The 22,443-nt window shown below is 37.7% G+C and overlaps 2 protein-coding genes and 1 non-coding gene across 5 annotated transcripts; 1 reads left to right on the top strand and 2 right to left on the bottom strand.

Moving 5' to 3' along the window:
- Positions 1-2,299: 2,299 nt before the first annotated feature.
- On the bottom strand, positions 2,300-7,575 carry LOC104593340 (2-alkenal reductase (NADP(+)-dependent)-like). Its single transcript, XM_010253098.3, has 5 exons — positions 7,254-7,575; positions 6,870-7,050; positions 5,955-6,121; positions 4,748-4,830; positions 2,300-2,960 (listed from the first exon to the last, which is right to left on the bottom strand). Exons 1-5 carry the CDS (start codon positions 7,488-7,490, stop codon positions 2,582-2,584), a joined length of 1,047 nt encoding a protein of 348 aa, XP_010251400.1. The 5' UTR covers positions 7,491-7,575; the 3' UTR covers positions 2,300-2,581.
- A 3,086-nt stretch (positions 7,576-10,661) lies between these two features.
- TRNAM-CAU (transfer RNA methionine (anticodon CAU)) lies at positions 10,662-10,733 on the top strand. The gene has a single exon. It is a non-coding gene; the product is annotated as a tRNA-Met (tRNA).
- Positions 10,734-14,159: 3,426 nt separating this feature from the next.
- LOC104593341 (2-alkenal reductase (NADP(+)-dependent)-like) lies at positions 14,160-18,783 on the bottom strand. 3 transcript variants are annotated; one of them, XM_088892118.1, is made up of 5 exons: positions 18,440-18,783; positions 17,969-18,146; positions 16,495-16,661; positions 15,819-15,901; positions 14,160-14,626 (listed from the first exon to the last, which is right to left on the bottom strand). In XM_088892118.1, exons 1-5 carry the CDS (start codon positions 18,674-18,676, stop codon positions 14,248-14,250), a joined length of 1,044 nt encoding a protein of 347 aa, XP_088748244.1. In that variant the 5' UTR covers positions 18,677-18,783; the 3' UTR covers positions 14,160-14,247. The 3 variants fall into 3 exon arrangements, with proteins under 3 accessions (XP_088748244.1, XP_088748245.1, XP_088748243.1); XM_088892119.1 differs by lacking the exon at positions 17,969-18,146 and adding an exon at positions 17,491-17,685 and having other exon boundaries at positions 18,445-18,783; XM_088892117.1 differs by lacking the exons at positions 17,969-18,146; positions 18,440-18,783 and adding an exon at positions 17,491-17,682.
- Between the last annotated feature and the right edge of the window lie 3,660 nt (positions 18,784-22,443).

Genomic DNA, 22,443 nt, shown 5'->3' with positions numbered 1-22,443 from the left:
CAAGCTTGGGATCAAGCTAAAACTCAACCTAACTCACCTACTTGCAATCCCTACCTTTTTTTTCCTCATATCCCAATTTTTAGCTTTTTATTTATACAAAATCATAAAACTGAAATAAAAATAAATTAGATTTAACATAAACCACATATATACATATATTACAAGTGGAATCTAATTATAAATTATTTAAGTTGGTGCTGTTTTACGGTCTAACCTGTCCAACCTAGATGGTTGAAACACTGAACTGTGACCTAGATGCTAAAACGGCCAGGTTGGTTTTTAAAACACTAAAGTAGGTGTTTGGACATCTCACCAAATTTCTGAGGAAAACAGTGCTGCCACATAGATTATTTTCTGAGAAAACAACACTAGTTTTGTTTGGTACCAGTGCTGGTAGCAACATTTTCAACATGGTCTATATTATCCAATGTCCAAAATGATACCACATCATTTCACCGCTGGTAGCAATGCACCGTTTTCTGAGAAAATATTGAATTTGAAATCTTTCAGTGTTTTCACAGATTTCTAGGATCATTTATAGTCCTTTTTTAGTTCACTTTTGCTACGACAGTGTTGTAGTGTAGGGCTAGAACTGAGAATGAAGGCCTTAGATTTATTGTTGAGACTCCACCAAGACATCGTTTCATCGAATTTAAGGTGGAGCCACATTAATAAATCAAAGGATTTAATTTTGTTGTTTTAGCACAATGCTATGTAGCAAAAGTGGAGTTCACATCTCTGCCCCACAACGTCTCGCCCCACAATGCCCCACAGCACATCCCTGCCGTGTATTGAGAGCATCTCCCGATGATGACATCATCGGTTCTAGTACATCATCGAGAGATGTTCCCAATACACGACGGGGATGTGCTGTGGAGCCTTGTGGGGCGGGACGTTGTGGGGCGGAGATGTAGTGGATTGGGCCATTTTATAATAAACAAATGCTACAGTATAAAAGCTGCAACTTGGGCTTAGTTTGGGAAAGATTTGTTTCGAGAGCTTTCTCTGTTTAGGTTAACTACAAAGAGCTTCCCCCTAGCTAGTTCCGTTCTTCAGAGGTTACAATCACAAGGTTACTTCATGAACCCAAAAAAATGAACTTCAAAAGAGCATGGAGGAAAATAATAGGAGTTGGGATCTTTTGCTAACAAAACACATTCCAACCCTCTATCAACATGATCTAACACCGTGCATCTCACCATGAGATTAGGACCCACCACAACAGTGGGACCCTTCATATATGAGATGTGTGGTGTGAGATCTTGTTGATACATTGTTGGGATGTATTTTGTTGGCAGGTGATTCAGACTCAAATAATGGTTTTGAACGAGAAACTCAGTGGCTAGAGCGACTCTTAATGAAATTGGCGATTTCGAAGGAAAAAGTCAAGATGAATATCCAAGATATAGCTGAGGAATGCTGGAGGAGGGAAGGAAGCCATCCCGGCCTAGATCTTGGACAAATTAAAGCTACTGTTTGGGATGGTCATCCTTGGACCGTTAGAAGATATCCCCTGGATTCGGGTTCCAGATAAGGGTGTTAATGGACCGGTTTTAGCTAAGGGTGTCAATGGACCAGTTTTGGATTGGACCCCATCCAGTCCAAAATCAATTTGAATGGGTTGGACGGACCAATAAGACAGATTGGACTGGACTAATCTAGTCCAAAATATTTATTAGATTGGATTACAAATTTATATCAGATTGGGTTGGATTAAAAATATATGTAATATATATATCAATGGACCGAGTTTGGGTTGAAACCATTCTAAATCAAAACAAATTTAAACAGATTGGATGATCCAGACATTGAATTGGACCGGTCCAAATTGGTCCAAAGCATTCATTAGATTGGACCTGATCCATTTATAATGGACTCACATTGGACTGAATCGGATTGGACCAAATTGACACCCCTAGTTCTAGCTAGATCTTCTCATAGAATGCATAACTAATAGGATGGGATAACAATTGGTGATAACTGCAAAAAGAGCCCTGGATATTGATACCAAAAACTGAGTTCCAACTAATGCTAATACTCAAGCCAACTGGAATGGTTTCTATTCAGACCTAACAAAAAGTTGACCCAACCCGTGAACTAGAGTCTCATGTTTAATTTAACTACCTGAATTTGAGATCATGGGAGATTGAATGGAAGTGATTTATTTTCGCTGTTGGATTGGATGAGACAACAAGAAGTCAAGAAGATCGAAGCCTCCAACTCCAATAGAAGTTTTGGATTGGATCTCTGCTCGATCCCTTGCGTCTGTGAAGAAATATATACTACATATACGAGATTATTTATTATCGTCACAACATCTATTGTAATATAATTCTCCTTTATAACCAACGTACAAAGATCACGATCTCTCCTTGCGTGATTCTATGAGTTCAGTTCTGTTGGTCTCAGAATATTCGTGAATTTCCATGGATCTACCAATTGATATCTTCTACTCCAGGCTTAGGCTTAGATCATGATCATGTGTCCATTGACAACACCGAACACAGTTACATCAATTTGATTAATTGTCCCATTGCTACAGACGGATCAACCAGACTAGAAGATTCATGGAAGAAAGTAATCATCCACGAGCAACTACAACTACTTGTTTTCCAACATTGCGCCCAGAAAAGAGTCCAGCTAGAGCTGCAGGCGCGCTCTCGAGACCCACAGCTTTATCTTCGACATAAACTATCTTCCCTTGTCTGATATTTGGGAGAACGAACTCCAGAAACCTGGGGTAGAGATGAAAGTAGTCGAAAACTACAAACCCTTGCATTCGGATCCGGTTGGTGATCAGACAAAACAGATTGTGCACTCCCTCAGGCTGTGGCAGGTTGTATTGGGAGATCATCCCACATGCAGCTATGCGGCCGTGGGGTCGCATGTTGAGGAGGACAGCGTCGAGCATCTTCCCTCCTACGTTCTCGAAGTAGATATCAATACCTCTCGGAAAGTACCTGACAACAATCAAGCAGCACAATGTATGAAAATGAAGTGCAAATTTCATTTGCAGTGGTATTAATGCAGAGGAGTTCAAGTGGACTGGGTGTAAATTTTGGTTTACTTTTTGCCTCAGATTTTGTTTGTGAAAGGTAAAATAGGAGAGATTATTAATTTGTTTTGGGGGAGTAAAGTTGGAAGAAAAATGGCATAGTTTCCACCTTAGGGAATTGAGAGGGGAAACCAGAAAAATCAACTTTTGCATTCAGATAAGGAGTAGAAATCAACCTTAATGAAACTTGGGTAGGGTTGGGCCGAACCCAACCTTAATGCTCGGGTTAGGGTTAGGATTGGATTGAAATTCATGAGCCAAGCGTTGGATTAGAGTGACCCCTTGGACAACCCAAACCTGACTTTATAGTATATGTCATATATAAATATATATTATATATATCATAGTAGGGTGTATCGGCTAGTATCGGCCCATTTTTTTTTAATTCTACTTATTTTTTTTTTCAATTTTGGTTCAGAGAGGCTAGTTTAAGTCCCGACTACCCTCTAAAACAGGCCCTGACCCGATACAACCCCTATAAGGGCATATCGGGAAGGGCCCAATACGATACATATTAGCCGATACGGGCCAATACATAACAATTTTTTGAACCTTGGTTGAATAACCTTCACTATATACTATCATGTTTTTCTTTTAAAATAATCACTTCACTTAATCCCAAATAAAATTAATAACATATTTTATGTTTTTTTGAATATTTTATTTTTCATCTCCTCTTTAATGTTTGCTGCCCATATTTTTGAATTTTATACTAAAAAAACCAATTAAAACATCAACAAATAAATACTAATAAAACATATATATAGTGAAAATTGAGTTAAGATTTGAGATTAAATAATTTTATGAGATTTTAAGAGATGGGAAAAATGTTGGGTTGAGCCCAACCCAAAGTTGACTTTGGATTGGGTTGGATTGGGTTAGAGTTGAAGAAATTTAATTAGGGTTAGGGTTGGGTAGATTGATCGGGTTGAAGGTTAGGTTGGGTTGAGGGTTTAGAACTCAGGGTTGGGTAGATTGATCGGATTGAAGGCTAGGTTGGGTTAGGGTTAAGGTTGGGGGTTTAGAAGTTAGGGTTGGGATAGGGTTGGCCTCAACCCGGCCCAACTTGCAGCCCTAGTTGGGAACAACAAACACATGTAAAACTAAAGCAAGTGCAAAATTTATATTCCGTTTAGATTTGCACAGCAAACAAACAACACTCCGAGGAAAGTAGTTTTGGGAATAAAGAGGAATAGGGGATATTAGTAAGATGACTAACCTTACCCATTTCATGGCAAACTGGTACAAGGACAAAAACAATGTTAATGTTAAAAAGTTTGTGAGGCATTAGGTGTGGTTAGTGCATCTCCTGCATTATCTCAAACAGTAGATCTGCATTCTGGGTATGTATGAAAATTATGGCAGGTGGAACCTTTGATGTAGAAAATCTCCTAACCTCTTATTGGAGCCAACTATTTGGGGGCCAGAGCAAGCCAGGTTTTAGGGGTATCTACAAGATGATGGCATTCCAGTTCTGAATGTAGATTTGGTGACATCTTCCTAGAAGGATGATATGGGGCACCGGCTGGAATTAGATAGTGAGAACTAGAAGCCTAGAGGGACAGTTTAAAGCAAGTCAAATAATCCATTCTATATAATGATAATTAAGTTAAACTAATGCATTAAATAAGATAATTAATTGATCATTTTGCACAGCTTCCAGTTGATAGTTGATGGATTCCAAAGACTCACCTTTTCAAAGCAGCATCCAAGTCATGCTCTTCTTTATAGTTGAAAGCTTCATCAAACCCTAACTTGTTCTTCAATAAATCAACCTTAATGTGTCAAGAAAAAGAGAAGTTAGTGATATGCTCCTCACAGAGTGTGCCTATTAGAAACATCTCCTGTATTTGTATTTATTATTTATAGGAAAATGTTCGCAATACAGGGTGGGATGTAACTACAAGGTCTGTGAAGAGCAGAGCCAAATTCCATAATGAGGCCCGCCAATTGAAGCAACCCCTAAAACTCCGAGCCCCAGCGATTTAGGGAATAACTCATGAAGTGAATGTGTCACTAGGGCTGCAAATAAGTCGAATCAATAAAAATCAGATTTGGATACCTCTCTTGATCCTAATAAATTGGATCAGATCCGAAAAGTTTATCTGTTTAGTTAATGGATCGAATTCGGATATACCCCGATCTGGTTGTGATGACCCAATTATATATATATATATATATATATATATATATATATATATTCTATACATATTCTATACATTATTTATATTATAATATTATACTATATTATTTATATTATATTATATCATCAGTTTTTTTATTACTTTTGCAACTCTAAATTATGTATTTTTAAGAAGGGAATGGAAATACGCAGGATGATGAGGGAAACATAAGTGGCCCGAAGGCTTTGGGCCCATCCCCATCCCCTTAACCACAGCCCCGGTGGCAGGGGGCTTTGATTGTCTGAAGTTAGAGGGTGCAGATCGGGTTGGCCTGACTAAACATTTTCTAATGTTTTGGGCTCAGGCTAATTTGACAAAACCCAACCCAAGCCCACTCAAAGACCTGAAGAGAAGTGAAGTAGGAAGTAAACCACTCTCCACGACTCCACCTTAGACGAAAGAGAATATAGGCAGCAGGAGGATTATTTATTTGGGAAATGTAAGAAATAAAATGATGTGGCCCCCACTTTGCGTGAGAAAGAATTGATATAACAGTAAGGTGCAACAAATTTTCTATCAATTATGCATGAGTTATATGAGACAAGAAGGTACAAATTTAATTTTGGGAGTGCAAATCATAACTACAAACGAATGGATGCAAAACTGAAGCAGGTGCAAAATTCTTATACCAGTTCAGATTTGCACTGCACACAAACGGAACAAAATGTGGGTCTAGATTGAAATTGACATAGAAAGCAATCATGTGGGAGACTGACCTTTTCCTTGCTTCCAGCACTTCCAACCACATAGCAACCCATTAGTTTGGCAAACTGTCCCACAAGCTGACCAACTCCACCTGATGCCGCTGATATGAGCACATTCTCTCCTCTCTTAGGAGAGCAAACCTCATAAAACCCAGCATAAGCAGTCATTCCAGGCATACCTATGAAGAAATCATCATATATATGGCTGTCAGCTGGAGCCTGGAGCAGCCAACATCAAGAATTTAGAAAGCATCTGAACTTTCTTCCCAATCCACAACCTGCTGGAAATTAAAGATTTACACAAGCTATATGTAATAATAGTTCAAGGACAATTTCATGCAAAGCTGGAAACATGTTCACACAGTTTCCCAAATGAGATTGTGAGAGGACCTTAATCTGCAACTAGCTAGAAAACATTTTTAGATTTACACCAGCTCATTTGTTTTTGGGTTGGCTGTTCTTCCATCTTGAAAATACAGATTCGAATGGCACCCAAAATCGAAAGAAAAACAGAGATAAAAGAGAAGTAAACAGAGAAGATACACAGATTTATGTGAATTAGCTCATGTAAATTAAATCCACTGTGTGAAATCAATACACCCAAATCACTGAAAACCCAAAACCCCAAATACTCACATATACTCTCTTACAAGAGAAAGACTCACATTTACAATAAAGAAAACCCCAAAATATATAACTCTTCGTATTCAGGTCTAATATAATTAGGGACCGTACTTTGTGAAGCGGGTCGCAACAAAAAACTTTCTCATAATAAACGACTTTCAGATAAGTTTTCTAATAGGCAACTTCAACAGGATATGCAATCTGCTAATTTCATAAAAAAAATAGAACTAAGCTTTCCAAATCTTAGTTTTATTCAGGACCCACAAACATGAAAAATTAATAAACTGAGTGTGACAAAAATACCGAGAATTCCAGTATAGAAAGAAAGAGGAATGTCTGTGTGATGAATTTTGAAGAGGGATTCGTGCTTTGTATCTATAAGACTGTACTCCTCCCATCCAGTTATCCCCCACACGAGATCGCCTGTTTTGAAGTCTGGATCACCAGAATCCAGAACTTTAGCCACACCATACCCAGTTATAGTCTGCACGTTAATTTCCAGCAAGAAAATCAGAGAAGCAATCTCATCAACACTTCAAATTAGCATTAGAAGATTATTTTATTTTCTTCAGTTACGTTCTTTGAAATCTTCATTCTTCACCAATTGCAGCTCAGAATTTAATAAACAACACTTCCAACAGCCAAATCAATGGCAACTTGAACAATAAAGAATTAATATAGAGTTACCGATCCAGGCTTGAAGGAATCACCGATGCTCGGCTCGCCGTCTGGCTTCGTCATTCGATTTCGCATGTAGGGATCGCAGGATAAGTAGAGATTCTTCACCAGAACCGCCCTTGATCCTTCAGGCACCTTCAACTGTATAGTTTTAGTGCTCAGAAACATGTCCGTCTCTTTCGGGAAGCCATTAACGTAGTCTCCTAGTAGAACCTGCTTGTTTCTCACCTCTTCTACTTCAGCCATTTTTGCTCTACAAATCAAATTACTCCCTCTCTCTCTGCAAATATACAAGAAAACCCAGAAAGCTTGTGGGGTTTATCTCCTCCGTTGAGTATTTGTAATATGGACTTGGGTTGGAAGAACATGATGAACACATTAACGGTGACACGTTGGTGACAAGTGTATGCTTGCCATCTTCTGCTTGGAAAGTAAGTAAAGGGACGTCGGACAGAGATTAAGAAGGAGAACACTAATGCCAAGAAATCGTCCTTCAGCCTTATTCCTTCGTCTCCTCGTCTCGTATGCTTGCAATTAGACCTGTTCATGGGTCGGGTAGCCCAATGACCCGGCCCAGCCCGGTCCGCATCCCGATTGGGCTTGGTAATGTAATTAGGCCCGTGGGCCTGACCTCTAGCCTAACACAGTAAGCCTAATTATGTTTTGGGTCGAGCTCGGGATTTATCAAAAAAGCCCAGTTCGAGCCTGGCCCGGCCCGACTCAGCATTATATATTTTATAAAATATAAATAATATAATATTTATTAAAATATATATTCATAATTTAATATATACATTTTTTATTCTTTTCTTCATAATTTCTCTCTCTCTCTATTCGGCCGCTTCAACAATAATAACAGTATGGACTAAATTTCGGGCTCGGGCCTAGGCCCGGGCTTTGAGCTTTTTATGAGGGCCGGGCTCGTGCCCAAATTGTAGGCCCGATGGTCAGTTCGGGCTCAGGCTCGGGCCTTAGAAAAATCTGTTAATACAGAGTGAAAGCCCAGCCCGACCCAGCCCATGAACAGGTCTACTTGCAATATGTTGACAAGAGGCCGAAATAAGAAAATTTGAGACACGCGCTGTGGCATGATTCATGGCACATGGCAATTTTAAGGTATATTGTAATCTCCTCCAACTTTCTCACACAATTGCAAGTAGATCCCTTTGGTAAAATTAGGGGTGAGCAAGAAAAATCAAAAAAATTGAATCGAACCAATAAGATCAAATCGAATTGAACCGGCTAGTTTAGTTTGGATTAACTAGTATAGAAAATCGGCGGTTAACCGAACCGATTGATATACATATATTTCTATATATTATGGTTTTTAAAAATGACTCGGATATTGAACCAGTCAGGGGTCTAGTTATTGGGTCGAATGGTTTGACCATTCAAATCAAAAGGTCAGTTCATTCTAACAAAAAAATAAAAAACAATTAAATCTGTTCGAATGGTTAATCGCCCGGGTCAGCGGTTTGTTGACCAAAATCAACGGTTTTGGGCAAACTTCCGGTTTTGGGGAAAACCGAAATCGGTCACCTAACTGGTTCCCGATTTTTCCGGTCCGGTCCTATTTTGAAAACCATGCTATATATTATACGTATATTTATGTATATTATATATTATATTTTCTATATATTATAAATTAATAAATATGCATTATATATAAATATATACATTTATAATATTATTATTTAAAATATAATATTTTATATATATTTTTAGTTTTTATTATATATTTATTATAAATATAAAAAACTAAAAAAAAATGATGAACCAAACCAATGGTTAACTGAACCGGTCAATTAGTTAACTGATTGGCTTCATTTTGGTTTTGGTTACCGGTTTTCTAGAAATCGGTAATACCGTGAGCACCCCTAGGTAGAATCATTTAAGAAAGACAACAAAATGTCTAAAACACCCATGGAGTTACTATTGAGGCTGGTTTCTGATGAAAAAAAAAAAAAAACAATGAAAAGTCTATTAACAATAAAAATAAAGAGAATCTAAAGCTGCATCTTTACCTTTGAGTGATTGATATGAAGGGCAAACACATCCTTAAGTCTGACATTTAGTTGAGCCAAGCGGCCAGGCCTGAGTCCAACTCAACCATCACTTTGTATGTTAATTAAAAAAAAACCATCACTTTGTATTATTTTATATTATTTTTCCAAAAATTATTAATTTTATTATTATTAGATAATTTTCTACTAATTTTATACTCATTGTAAATAATTTTTGAATGAATATTAATTTTTTAATTTATATTATTATTTTTATTAATTTATTAAGATAAATAAATTTTATCAAGTTTTTTATCTTTTTATTAATTTTAATAAAATGTAGTTTTATTAATTTCAAAATTTCTTTTAGTAAAAATTATTTTTATTAATAATAAAAATTAATAATGATTTTTATTTAAGTAATTTGTTAAATTACTTAACTTTTATTGTTTTCATGTAGAATGTAAATTGATTTTAATTTTAAATTTATGAATTACTTATTGTTATTAATATTTAATTTTTATCAAACATAGTTAGTTGAATTTGTCTTGATTTTTATTATTTATAAATGGAATTTAAATTGATATAACTATCTTTAGAAGTAATAAGTTTTTATAAATTTTATAATTTTTAGATGGAATGTAAATGGATTATAGCTTTCTGATGTTTTGTTTGCATTAATTAAATTTAAGATTTCTATTGAATAATTTGTGATATTTTTTATTAACGCTTTTATTTTATAAAATTAAATTTGTGAATAATTATAATGAAATGAAAGTAAATTAAGACAATTTTAAATTCAAAATGTAACTTAAATGGGTTTTAAATATAATTAAATGTATTTTAGATTTTAAACATACACCCTAATTGTATTGTTGGGTGACGTAAATAATTTTTTATTTTGAAATGCAACTTACTTGATTAATTATTTTTAAATGGAAATAGATTATTTAGCCTATAAATTGCAATTAAATAGAATTTATCTTTTATGATGAGGTAAATAGTAATTTTATGAAGTTAATTATACTATAATTTGTAATTAGATGGAGTTTTATTTTTTATTAACAATTATAATTAAATGTAAGTGCATTTAATAGATATAAAATTATAATTAAATTGAAATGAATATAGACATTGATAGGGTTAATGAATTTTAGATAGTTTAATTGAGTAACTGAGAGAAGATAAGAATTGATGGCATTAGTTATTGGAGGAGAGAGAGTTAATGGCGTAATTAATAACAGAGATAATTGAAGGAGTTAATGGAAAGAAGAGAGATGATAAGAAAGGTCTTAAAAGTGGTAGGCTAGTTGAATTATTTTGTTCAGTTTTAAAAGCTTGGACTCATTTACAATTAACTTAAATTATTACTATAATCTTTTATTTTAGTTAATAATACACGTAAAATTAATAAATCAGAGTGGCGCAGCGGAAGCGTGGTGGGCCCATAACCCACAGGTCCCAGGATCGAAACCTGGCTCTGATACGAATGCAAGCTTTTTTGAGACAACTTTTCTTTTGTTTCGCCTTCATTCAATGGCTTTGGAGATTTTTTTCGCATAGCCAAACCCTCACCCCATCCACATATTACTAGGTGTAGGCGATATATCTCGTGGTATAAACAGTTTCTAAACTTTCACCATGTTCTTATCATTTTATGACAATTATAAATATTGATGAAGTGGTCAACTAATTAAAAAGAAAAAAGGAAAGTCCATTGTTTTTGCCCTCAAAGTTGATATGTCAAAGGCATAGAATAGTGTTATTTTTTTTTCATGGGGCTACACAACGGGAGTAGAGGTGTAAATTGGGTTGGGCCGCAGCAAATGTTCATCGGGTGTGCTGCGGCTCGGTATGATTATATGGGTCGTGTCGAGACTAGGGTTTCAGGTCAACAAGCTGAGATGACACGGCCCGCACTATAGTGTTGTGCTGCCCGTGGCTCATAGTGGACTGTGCTCGGCCTGCTTGAAGAACTAGCCATTGGAGACCTCCCCCCCCCCAATGGCTAATTTCAACTTTTTTTTTTGGTGGGGGGGGGGGGAAGTTTAAAGAAATACTCCCCAATAGCTATAACCAGGTAAACAGGGGGTATTTATGTATTTTGATTTTGGGAGAGATAAAATGATAATAATACCCTCCAACAACTATATAACAACTAATTTAGGGGGTATTTAAGTAAAGTGATAAATGACTTTATAATGACCAAAATACCCCACGCCCAATTTGTGTTTGTGTTGTTTTTCTCCCTTCTTCTTCTTCTTCTTCTTCTTCTTTCTCATGGGTGAACAAATGTTTGTTCAAATAAACAGTACCACCCTTGGTACAATAGATAAAATCTTTCCTATATTTTTGGCAAACAACTCTTTTTCCATTCCCCTGAACCTCCTCTACTTTAAATATTTTCCAAACCAAGCTAATCAATTTAGTGGCATTCTTTTTCTTTCCCCTAGTATTAGTACTAGGGGTGGAAGCTCTGTTAATATCAATAGCATCCATATCGATGCTAACATTACCATGCTGCGACTGGATATCATCAACAATGAACATGTTGGGGAAATAGTTTTGGGAGGAGCCGACCATTTTTTTTAATTCTAAAAAAATAAAAATTAATTTAATTGCACTTACCCGGATTGTTGGTTTGGAATCTCAATTTGATTTCAACAGTTGAAGGCTTTCAACTCCAATAGTCTAAGCCTCCCAAATTGAAACTTCAATAAAGTTGAGAATTGGAGAATCAAAGAATGTATGAAAGATTGAAACTTGAGAGAGTATGAGAACTAGAGAAGAGATTAAGAGAATTGTTGAATTGGTGTGATGAGAATGGTGGATGATAGGGCTATTTATAGGAATTGAAAATATAATTCAATTGCTCAAAATACCCTAAAAACTAGTCATTTTTTAGTTGTTGGGAGGGGTATTTTGGTCATTGTAAAGTTATTTATCATTTTACCCAAAATGCCTCCCCAAACTAGCTCTTATATAGCTGTTGGGGGGCATTTGTATCATTCTTTCTCCCCCCCCTCCCCAAACCAAAATACATAAATACCCCTCTATATAGTTGTTGAGGGTATTTTTATAAAAAAAAACCCAAAAAACTGAAACTAGCCATTTTAGTTAAGAGTGCATTATTTTACCTCAAAAAAAGTTAAGGGTTGTTTGGGTTGAGCTCAAGACAGGAGATCAATCATGGGAAGTCTAGGATTTTTACTAAGGCATGTATTTGTACTCCTTCCAAACAGAGCCTTAGTAAAAATGTCCATCATGCGTAAATGAAATAATGTTGATACGTTTCTTGCATGTGAAATGTGTTTCAGATAAGGAGAAGTATCTTGGTGCTCCGTTCTTTAATCTCCGCAAGAAGGCTTTGTTCTCATCTATTGTACAGAGTCAAGTGACGTTCATTAAACTTGTACTTAATGCTATACCAACATATCTTTGTCTGTGTGAGTCTTCTCTCCACTATATATATATATATACAATGATCTGGAAGAACTTTATTGGATATTTCTTTGGGAGTCCTCCTCTTCCTCTCATCATGCTGTTGCAGTGTTGTGTATTGGGATAGAGTAGGATGGAGAATCCTCACTGAACTTGATTCCTTGTGGGTTTCTATACTGAAATCTAAACATTTCCCGTATGGGTGTTTTATGTAGGGGTGAGAAAAAAAACCCGAAAAATCGAATCGATTGAAACCAAACCGAAAAATTGGTTGACCGAATTAATCAGTTCGGTTTCAGTTAATCATTTAAAAAAACCGGTAGTTAATTGAACCGACCGATATATATGTATATATATTATATTTTTTATTTTTCAAAAAGATTCAACAGTTTGCCACTTCAGACTCTTCGAAACTCGGAACCACTCAAGCCTTTTTATCTCTTTGAAGTTTGAAATTCGAAACCAAACCTTTTCAGCTTCTCTCACTCTGTCTTTTCTCTTGTCTCTCTAGTTTCTCCATTATCTTCTCAATCTCTCTTACTCTCCTAATCTTCTTTGACTCTTAGTCTTTCTCAAAGTACCGCGCGGCCCGCACCAACCACCAGCACCAAGTGGCAACACTGGTTGCCACCTCGCCAGCAAACAAGCACCAACACCATTCAGTATATTTAGTATTTTTGAAACATCTATCGACTGCCCGTGGGCGGTGATTTTGAAACATCTGAGATCCTTCTTTCTCTCTCTTTGTCTCTCACCTTTCCTCTCTGTGGCTCCACCAACCACCACCGGCACCAACCAGTCCGGCACCAGCAGCAACCAAAAAATCGAACCACAGTTAACCGATTTACCAGTGAGCCGATTGCATCGGTCCAATTTCAGTTTAGATATTTAAAAAACCAATTAGGTCATTTGAAAAAATACCCCACGGTTCGGTTTTATGGATGCCTCTGTTAAACAAAGTGACTCTGATTCTCTTGTTTGCATTAGTGATTTACTCGATCCCTCAAGGCGATGGAATGAATCATTGCTCAACACTTATTTCGATGCTACCATAGTAGAGAAAATACTACACAGCTTCCAAATTCGATGGATGGCTGGTTTTAAAACTATATTTCTTTTTATTCATCAATGGGTGATCAAGCCTTTTGGTGCAACTTCTGGGATCTTGTGCACCTTTTCTTGTGGAAGCTCTTGCAATAGGGCTCAAGACAAGAAATAAACTGTTTCATTGTGAGCCTAACACCTTGTGTCCATTTGGTTGAGCTGCGGTTGAAGCAATTTGGTTTGGTTTGGCATTTGTCCTATTGTGAAATGATTCACTTAGGCTATGTTTGGTTTAAAGGAAAAAGTAGGGAAAAGAAGGGAAAGGTAAGGAAACCTTTACAAACCTTGTATGGGTTTCCCTACATTTCCTTCAAACCAAACACATCCTTAAAGGAAAAGATTTTGTTTTTTTATATATCAACTGACATGGAGTTCAAGTATTATATGCTAAAAATTTTCAACATGAAGAAGTCAGAGAATTTATTGTAGGAGGCCTTTGAAGGTCCAACCAATGTTCATTGCTTGGCAACTACTACTACTTGTTTTCCAACATTGCAGCCAGAGAAGAGTCCTACTAGAGCCGCAGGCCCACTCTCCAGACCTTCAGTTGTATCTTCTACATAAACTATCTTCCCTTCTCTGATAAGTGGTAGAGTGAACTCCATGAACTTGGGATAAAGGTGGAAGTAGTCAGCAACCATGAATCCTTCCATACGAATCCTCTTACTGATGAGACAAAACAAATTGTGCACTCCCTCCAAGTGTTCTAGGTTGTACTGGGAAATCAATCCACATACAGAAATGCGGCCATGGAGCCTCATGTTGAGGAGGACTGCATCAAGCATCTTACCTCCGACATTCTCGAAGTAAATGTCAATACCTTCTGGAAAATACCTGAAATAGAACAAAACAAATATTATGCGAATCAAAGAAAAACAAAACGAAGAAAACATATGTAGGGACAGTAGTAGGGTTGACCGGATATTGAGTATGAGTGCACTATAGATGGATCAGGTCCAATCCAATCCAATGAATATTTTGGACCTTTCTGGACTGGTCCAATTCAATGTCTGGACCATCCAAACTGTTCAAATTGGTTTTAGTTTTAGATTGTGTCCAACCCAAACCTGGTCATTGACACCCGTACTCTTATCTTATCTCAATGGACCAGAAATTGGTTCAATCTGGCCTAGTCCAAAATAAATCCATTACAAATGGACCTGGTCCAATTCAATGTGTCTTATCAGTCCGTCCAATCTGTTCAAATTAATTTTGATTCAGATGGGTCCAACCCAAACCTGGTCCACTGACACCCCTAGACAGTAGTTCAAAAAGGGTTTCAAGCCTGCAACTTCTCAAAGTGATGAGCATGGAAGTCGTGGGAGTAGGTGGTAGATTCTTGCTTGTGTGTTCTCTCATCATTAGTATTAATTGCAAACAAATGGTGTATGCACTTTTTTTTGTAAGAATGGTGTATGTACTTGAAAATTATTGAATTGTCCTCTATTTAGAAAATTAATCTCACACTAAATACTTCAGGGAAAAACACACCCACAAAAAAGAAGGCAACTTGGTGTTACTTCTGTAAATTTCAAATATAACTGGGAAGGAGCACAAAGCTTATGAAGATAAATTAAAGTGCAAGGAAAATATCAAGAGAGGAGGTATTTTTTAATCATTAACTGTTGTCCAAGCATCGTCATAAACAATGGGATGATGGTATTTCAGCATTAAGTCATAAAGGTACTTTAGGGCTGTTTGTAAACAGCTGAAATGGCTGTAACCGAATGATTTACTGCTTTGTCTTTTAATTTCATTGAATATTTTCTTACTTAAATATTTTATCCACTAAAATACAAAACAATAAGTTATTCAGTTCAGTTGCTTCAGATGTTACCAAGGGCTCCTTTATCTGATTAAAATATCCAGTAAAAAGTGTAGCAGCATATCTAACAAATGATTAAAATGTAAACAATGGACAATAAATGTGCCAGAAACACTCAAAATGAATATAAAATATCCATAAATTTAGTCCATGTTTCCATGAGATAATTTGAGGTTCTCACATTTGAAGATGGAAACTGACCTTTTTAAAGCAGCATCCAAGTCATGCTCTTCTTTATAGTTGAAAGCTTCATCAAACCCAAACTTGTTCTTCAATAAATCAACCTTCGTACAGAAGTGGGAAAGGAGGAAGAGAAAACAAGTTAGAGATTGCACTCATGGTAACTACCAAATTCTGTATCATGGTCAATCCATTCTTTCAGAGTTCTTCAAGATACAGTGGGATTTTGGGTTATAAATGCAGAAAAATAGAGTTTTATATAAGAAACTCCCAAGCTTTCATAATATGTTGGCCTGGGCTTAGCCAGAAATAAGGTTTGGATTCTGCCAGCATCCATGTCATAAATGTGCATTCATGCATATTATATTTCCAGTTCACTTCAACATAATATTTCTATTTGAGGAAATTAGAAACACCATTTAGGAACAAGACAATTTAACAACAGTTCAAGTTTATATTTATACATGGTTTGCATGCAAGGGTTCAGAACATCTTAATTGCATGATCCCAAGGATTTGACCTGTGACATTCTTTATCTTTTCAATGCCAGATATGGCATACCATCAAGAGGATCCATGAAATCGAATGCTTAGAATCATCTAATATAATTGAGCAAACTTGTGATATGAGCTAAAAGCCTAAAATTATGGTGCTTGCACAAGAAGTTTCATTGGAAATGATAACATCAGGATCTCACCTTCTTATTGGTTCCAGCACTTCCAACCACATAGCAACCCATTAACTTAGCAAACTGTCCAACAAGCTGTCCAACTGCACCTAATGCTGCTGATATGAACACATATTCTCCTTTTTTGGGAGAGCAAACCTCATAGAAACCAAAATAAGCGGTCATACCCGGCATACCTATGAAGCAGTCAGCATATAAAAGTTAGATGGAGCATGGTACTCCTTATCGATCGGGATGAAGCCAAAAATTTAAAAAGCAATTAGCCTAGTTTTCAACTTTGTGAACTTGGAAAGACAGAAAAAATACAATTTACACCCACCAAGTACATGATAGGTGAGATTAGAAACATGGCATTAGATCCTTGGCAGGATGAAGCAAAAAGATAAGAAATATTGATCAAGAAAAACTAAAAACTAGAAAGAAATTAATATAGATTGAAATTTGTGATCAGGAAAGATATATAATAGCTAATATGTATTTTCACTCAGTACATGATAATCAGAAACATATAAGAGTAGTCCAAGGTCTCTGAGTGTGTCCAAGTAAATGAGTCATTCATTAAATTGCAGACACTCCAAAATCATCTGGTTTGGACATGTCTGACAAATCATCTAACCTTTAAAATATCAGTACTTTTGTGAAAAATGGACCCTAGTGTCATTAGTTTGTGAAGATCTTGAAATAACTATTGTAAGAATTTATAACAAAAAAAACAGTTCTGGCTCAATCTTAAAATAAGGAATTAATGTTGTTTTGCCAGAAATACACCATATCCTCTTATAACAATGCATGTTACTCCATAAATCCTCTTGCCAGCAGTTCACTGGTTGGACAATGTATTCAAATGAAAGGATCCCTTATATATATTCCCACGGTGGAACCATAAAATTCTAAAGAAGAATTCATTGTACATAAAATTCTATAGAAGAATTCAAGGCCATGTTTTTCAAAGAACGCCTACTGATATGTGTAAAGTGAAGAACTTTAAATAATCTAGCAGATTACCAAGAATTCCAGTGTAATAGGAAAGAGGAACATCAGTATGATGAATTTTAAACAGAAATTGAGGCATCTGAATGAGACTGTATTCTTCCCATCCCGTCATCCCCCAAACCAAGTCTCCTTCTCTGAATTCTGGATGATCAGAATCCAAAACTTTAGACACACCAAACCCAGTTATAACAAAAAAAACAGTTCTGGCTCAATCTTAAAATAAGGAATTAATGTTGTTTTGCCAGAAATACACCATATCCTCTTATAACAATGCATGTTACTCCATAAATCCTCTTGCCAGCAGTTCACTGGTTGGACAATGTATTCAAATGAAAGGATCCCTTATATATATTCCCACGGTGGAACCATAAAATTCTATAGAAGAATTCATTGTACATAAAATTCTATAGAAGAATTCAAGGCCATATTTTTCAAAGAACGCCTACTGATATGTGTAAAGTGAAGAACTTTAAATAATCTAGCAGATTACCAAGAATTCCAGTGTAATAGGAAAGAGGAACATCAGTATGATGAATTTTAAACAGAAATTGAGGCATCTGAATGAGACTGTATTCTTCCCATCCCGTCATCCCCCCAACCAAGTCTCCTTCTCTGAATTCTGGATGATCAGAATCCAAAACTTTAGACACACCAAACCCAGTTATGGCCTGCAAGTTTTTAACAAAAGCCAAATATAAAAAGCAAGATCAAGGATTCAAATTCAAATTAGAACAAGAAGATCATTTTCAGTTTGATTTGCCTGCAGGGTTCTTTGGCTTCCTGTTGTTGAAACCAATACATCTGAGTTCGACTACACTCAATGAATTCTACTTCCACAGTACCTGAACTAAAATGCCAAAGTCCAAACTAGCCCACATTCAAACTATGAAAGGCATGCACGTTTCTTCCTAAACTACTAATTAATCGAGGGAAAAGGAGGGAAAACCAGAAGCATTATTACCGAACCAGGCAGGAAGGAATCAATGTAACTCGGACAGTCCAGTTTCGTCATTCGACCTCGCATGTAAGGATCGCAAGATAAATAGAGATTCTTCACCAGAATCGCCTTGGAGCTTGCAGGTACCTTCAATCGGATACTGCCGGCGGTACTCAGAATCATGTCTGTCTCTTTCACGAGGCCAGTGACGTAGTCTCTTAGTAGAACCTGTCTGTTTCTCACCTCCTCTCCTTTCTCCATTTCTACTCTGAATTTTGAAACCAGCCCTCTGCTCTCAATTCTCAAGCGAAATCATCTCTCTATTCTACCCAAAAAAAGGGTTGCTAAGGACGAATGGATAAAATAGTATTTACACTCAATATTTTTTATTATGGAAGAATGACGGTTCAGCCAGGGTCAGTAGGTGCCAGCTTGTAATTGATGCTAATTTATTGACAGGCATTAATGTATAGAATAGGGTTTTTTACATTTTGAATGTTTATAAATTTAAAGTGGAATTCAGAAATCTAAGTCTGTCCGTATTTTTTATTTGAAAAGAAAAATGAAGACCTGAATTAGTTAGTGTCATGCGTAGTTTTCGCACCCCACATACACATCTCAAGGTGCATTGGGAACATCTTCTGAGGTTGTGATTGGGAGATAATCCCAATATACAGTTGGAATATGCTGTGGGGGGACTGAATCACCTACCAACAAAATACATGGCAGATCCCACTTTTATAGTGAGTCTCAATCTCAAAAAAAAAATGTACAATGTGAGATGATATTGGTAGAGGGTTGGAATATGTTTTGTTGGTAGAAGATCCCAATTCTTATGAGGCGTAAATATCAATTGGTTTTATTCCAAAGAGCCAAACTGATCTCAACCTCCCATGAAATTTTTGATAAAATACTCCTAGTTCTTAGTAATAAATCTATAATTACCTGACTTGCCTACCTCTCGACATTGTCATATTGACCTAATCCATTAATCTTTTGAAAATATCCATTTTACCCTTATATATACATTGAGTGAAGTATAGAAGGGCAAATTTTGTAACTAAAGTCAAATCTAGCATTTTTAATATGTTAGGGGTTATAAGTACCCCTAAACTATCTAACGAATACTTAAAAGACACATCTAATTTAAAACCTACTTAAAATACCCTTGAAATTAAATAAAGAGACTCTTTTACCCTTAATTATTCTTCAAATTTTCAAAACATGTCACTATTTTACATTTCTTCTACTTAGTCTTCCACCTAAGAATTTTGTTTCTTAATTTCCATTGGATAACAAAGCTACAAAGAAAGTAATATTGTAGTATGGAGAAGAATAACACCAATACCAATATATCCATACTTGATGAGGGGTGATTTGGCCCGACCTATTCATGTACGGACACGTGGAAGCAACCCATTGATCGGATGATGACTCGGCATTTTCTACCACCTCAACGAGCCAGGTCACCTCGGGTACCTCAGGCACATTAGCTAGGACCAAGGTCCGAGAAGTTCGTAATGACCCAACCTGTCGAGGTGACAGGTAGCCAATTTCTAGAAGCAAGCTAGCTGTCTCCAACCTCTTCCGGATCACGCTACACGTCTGTGAGCCTTATCCTCATCTCGCCCGGATCAGACGGACTCGATAAGCCTTATCAGCTAGCACGAAGTCCACCTCCTGGTGCGGAGCGGACTCCTAGTAGCACGGGCCGAAGATCTCGGAGGTGTTTCGTAAGACCCACGACAACTCACCTATATAAGGGCATCAACCCCAACGATACAAGGTATGCGCGATTTATTGATCACTAGCCTACTTGCTATCAAGCTTTCAGCTTGCAATACTAACTTAAGCATTGGAGTGCCTACACCAGGTAAGCCACCTCGGGTTCTTAGATTATTGTCTTCTTGTAGTTCGACTAGCCAGCTAAGCAACCGACGTCTGAGCTACCCTCCAGCTAAGAGTATCCAAATTGCGCTCCATCAATTGGCACCATCTATGGTAACCACAACATAAAAGCTAAGTTCATACCCATCTTCTTTACTTTCTATGAATTTCAATGGCATCCTCAAGCACCGGCAAGAGTGTTGAGATGACTGTCACCAGGGGGAAAGACTAGCCTGCACTCAACCCAAAGACCCCCTCTATGACCATTAGATAATTCACCATGCCCCTTACTCTTCTAGGGGTATTAGTAGCATAGAACTCAACTTTCGTAGCCCAGCAAGTCAATGCACCTCTTCCCCATGTGAGCACCCCTCTCCCTACGGTAGAGCCCTCCATGGTTCCCGCCGGGATAGAGGCTAGGCAATTCTATGAGTTGGTACAAAGTGTCTGAATCATGCACCTACAAGTTCAATCCTAGGAGCATAGATTCAGAGCATGCATGTCACTGCCTCCACAGCAATATCAATACCAGTTTCCTCCTCTCCAGTAGAACCAGAACCAACAGAGCAAACGACAGTCACCTCCCCAAAACTAGTAAAACAGACGTCAGTCACCTCCCCGAGGGTCGGTACCATCTCGAGTTCCAACCCCACCTCGGGACCCATCACCAATCCGGCACCCCTCACCATCTAGGCACCTTGCGGATGACCCACGGAATCAGCCCCAACGCAACCGACAGAGCGATCAACAGCAATGATCACGGAATGAACAACAACTTCATGAGCAACAAGGCCAACAACACCGTCGACGAGACGACAGGCAAGTTAGTGACCAACAACCCGGAGTGAGGGGTGAGGATCCAGCCCAGGACCTATTCTACCACCTCGGTGACCAGATCCCAGCCTTTGCTCGTGAGAATGCCAACAATCAAGACCAGCCCCTTGTCCATGACAACACCGAGGTGAACAACACTAATGAAGTGACGAAGAAGTGATGCCGCCAACACGCACGACGCACCTCAAGTAAGAGTAGCATCGTCCCAACAGCTGAAGCAGAGAAAAGAAGGGAAGAAAACAGCTTGGTAGCAGCACAGCCGGCCTCAATCCAATTGAGTTGGCCTTCCCCCTAGCACCTGAGATCCTCTCGGCCCCAAGGCCGAAGAACTTCAAGACGCCCGCCCTAGAAACTTATGATGGAAACTCTGATCTGGATGACCATGTGGGAAATTTCCAATCTTTGATGTTGCTCGTCGGGGAAGATGAAGCCATCCTCTATATGACCTTTTCCGTGACTTTCAGAGAGATAGCAAGATCGTGGTACCAAAATCTACCCCTGGCTTGATCAGAAGTTGGAAGCAGTATGTGGACCTTTTTACAACTCATTTTTTCACAAGTAAGAAGTGCCCGAAGTCGATGACTAGCCTTCTGAATGTGGTCCAACGGGAGAATGAGTCCTTGAGGGACTACATCAAGAGGTTTAATTCAGAAATACTACAGGTACTGAATCTTGATTGCGCCGTGCAACTCATTGCGGCCCAAAGAGGAGTATGCCACCTTGATCTTTGTTGGAACCTCTAGTTGAACCCACCTACTACTATGGAGGCGTTCCTCGAAGAAGCTGATAAATTTATCAAGGCGGAAGAGGCTCTCGGGTCCAAGTTAGAGTTGCACCAGGCCAAGAAAAGGAAGAGAACTAAAGAAGCGAGCAGCAGCAAGCAACAACAGCGAAAGAGTAAATCGCTAAAGAGAAGCAGGTCATCATGCAGCAGGCGAAGCAGGTTGCCAAGAAAGAGCCAGTCACCACCTCGGGGTTTTGGGTCAGTTCGGCGATCTAGAACCCCTCCAATCCAGAGAACAAGCTACACCACCCTGAATGAAAAACGGGGCGAAATCCTAATGTCAATCAAGGACACTGACTATGTTAAATGGCCACCCAGTATGAGAGGAGATCCCGCAAATTGTAACCCGAACATGTACTACCACTTCCACTAGGATATCGGGCATGATACAAAAAGTTGCCGCAACCTAAAGGACGAGATCAAGGAGCTGATCCATTGTGGTTACTTGAGCAAATTCATCAAGTATGAAGATAGAGAAACAAGTCATCAACTCGTCAAGCAGCAAAGAGATGCACCAAAGCCA

The sequence above is a fragment of the Nelumbo nucifera genome, chromosome 7, assembly GCF_055504915.1.
Source record: "Nelumbo nucifera cultivar China Antique chromosome 7, China Antique-T2T, whole genome shotgun sequence".
In the NCBI taxonomy this organism is placed as follows: Eukaryota; Viridiplantae; Streptophyta; class Magnoliopsida; order Proteales; family Nelumbonaceae; genus Nelumbo; species Nelumbo nucifera.
The sequence above is the reverse complement of the archived record's forward strand: the minus strand, read 5'-3'. Positions and strand labels throughout refer to the sequence as shown.

Excerpts from the sequence above, each read along its gene's own strand:
- LOC104593341 (XM_088892119.1), bottom strand. The coding sequence starts at position 18,676 with ATGGAGAAAGGAGAGGAGGTGAGAAACAGACAGGTTCTACTAAGAGAC. Across the intron at positions 17,686-18,444 it reads CATTGATTCCTTCCTGCCTG|CCAGAACTGTTTTTTTTGTT; the intron begins GTTCGGTAATAA and ends TTTAAGATTGAG. Across the intron at positions 14,627-15,818 it reads TTGGATGCTGCTTTAAAAAG|GTATTTTCCAGAAGGTATTG; the intron begins GTCAGTTTCCAT and ends GTTCTATTTCAG.
- LOC104593340 (XM_010253098.3), bottom strand. The coding sequence starts at position 7,490 with ATGGCTGAAGTAGAAGAGGTGAGAAACAAGCAGGTTCTACTAGGAGAC. Across the intron at positions 4,831-5,954 it reads GTGCTGGAAGCAAGGAAAAG|GTTGATTTATTGAAGAACAA; the intron begins GTCAGTCTCCCA and ends TGACACATTAAG. Across the intron at positions 2,961-4,747 it reads TTGGATGCTGCTTTGAAAAG|GTACTTTCCGAGAGGTATTG; the intron begins GTGAGTCTTTGG and ends GATTGTTGTCAG.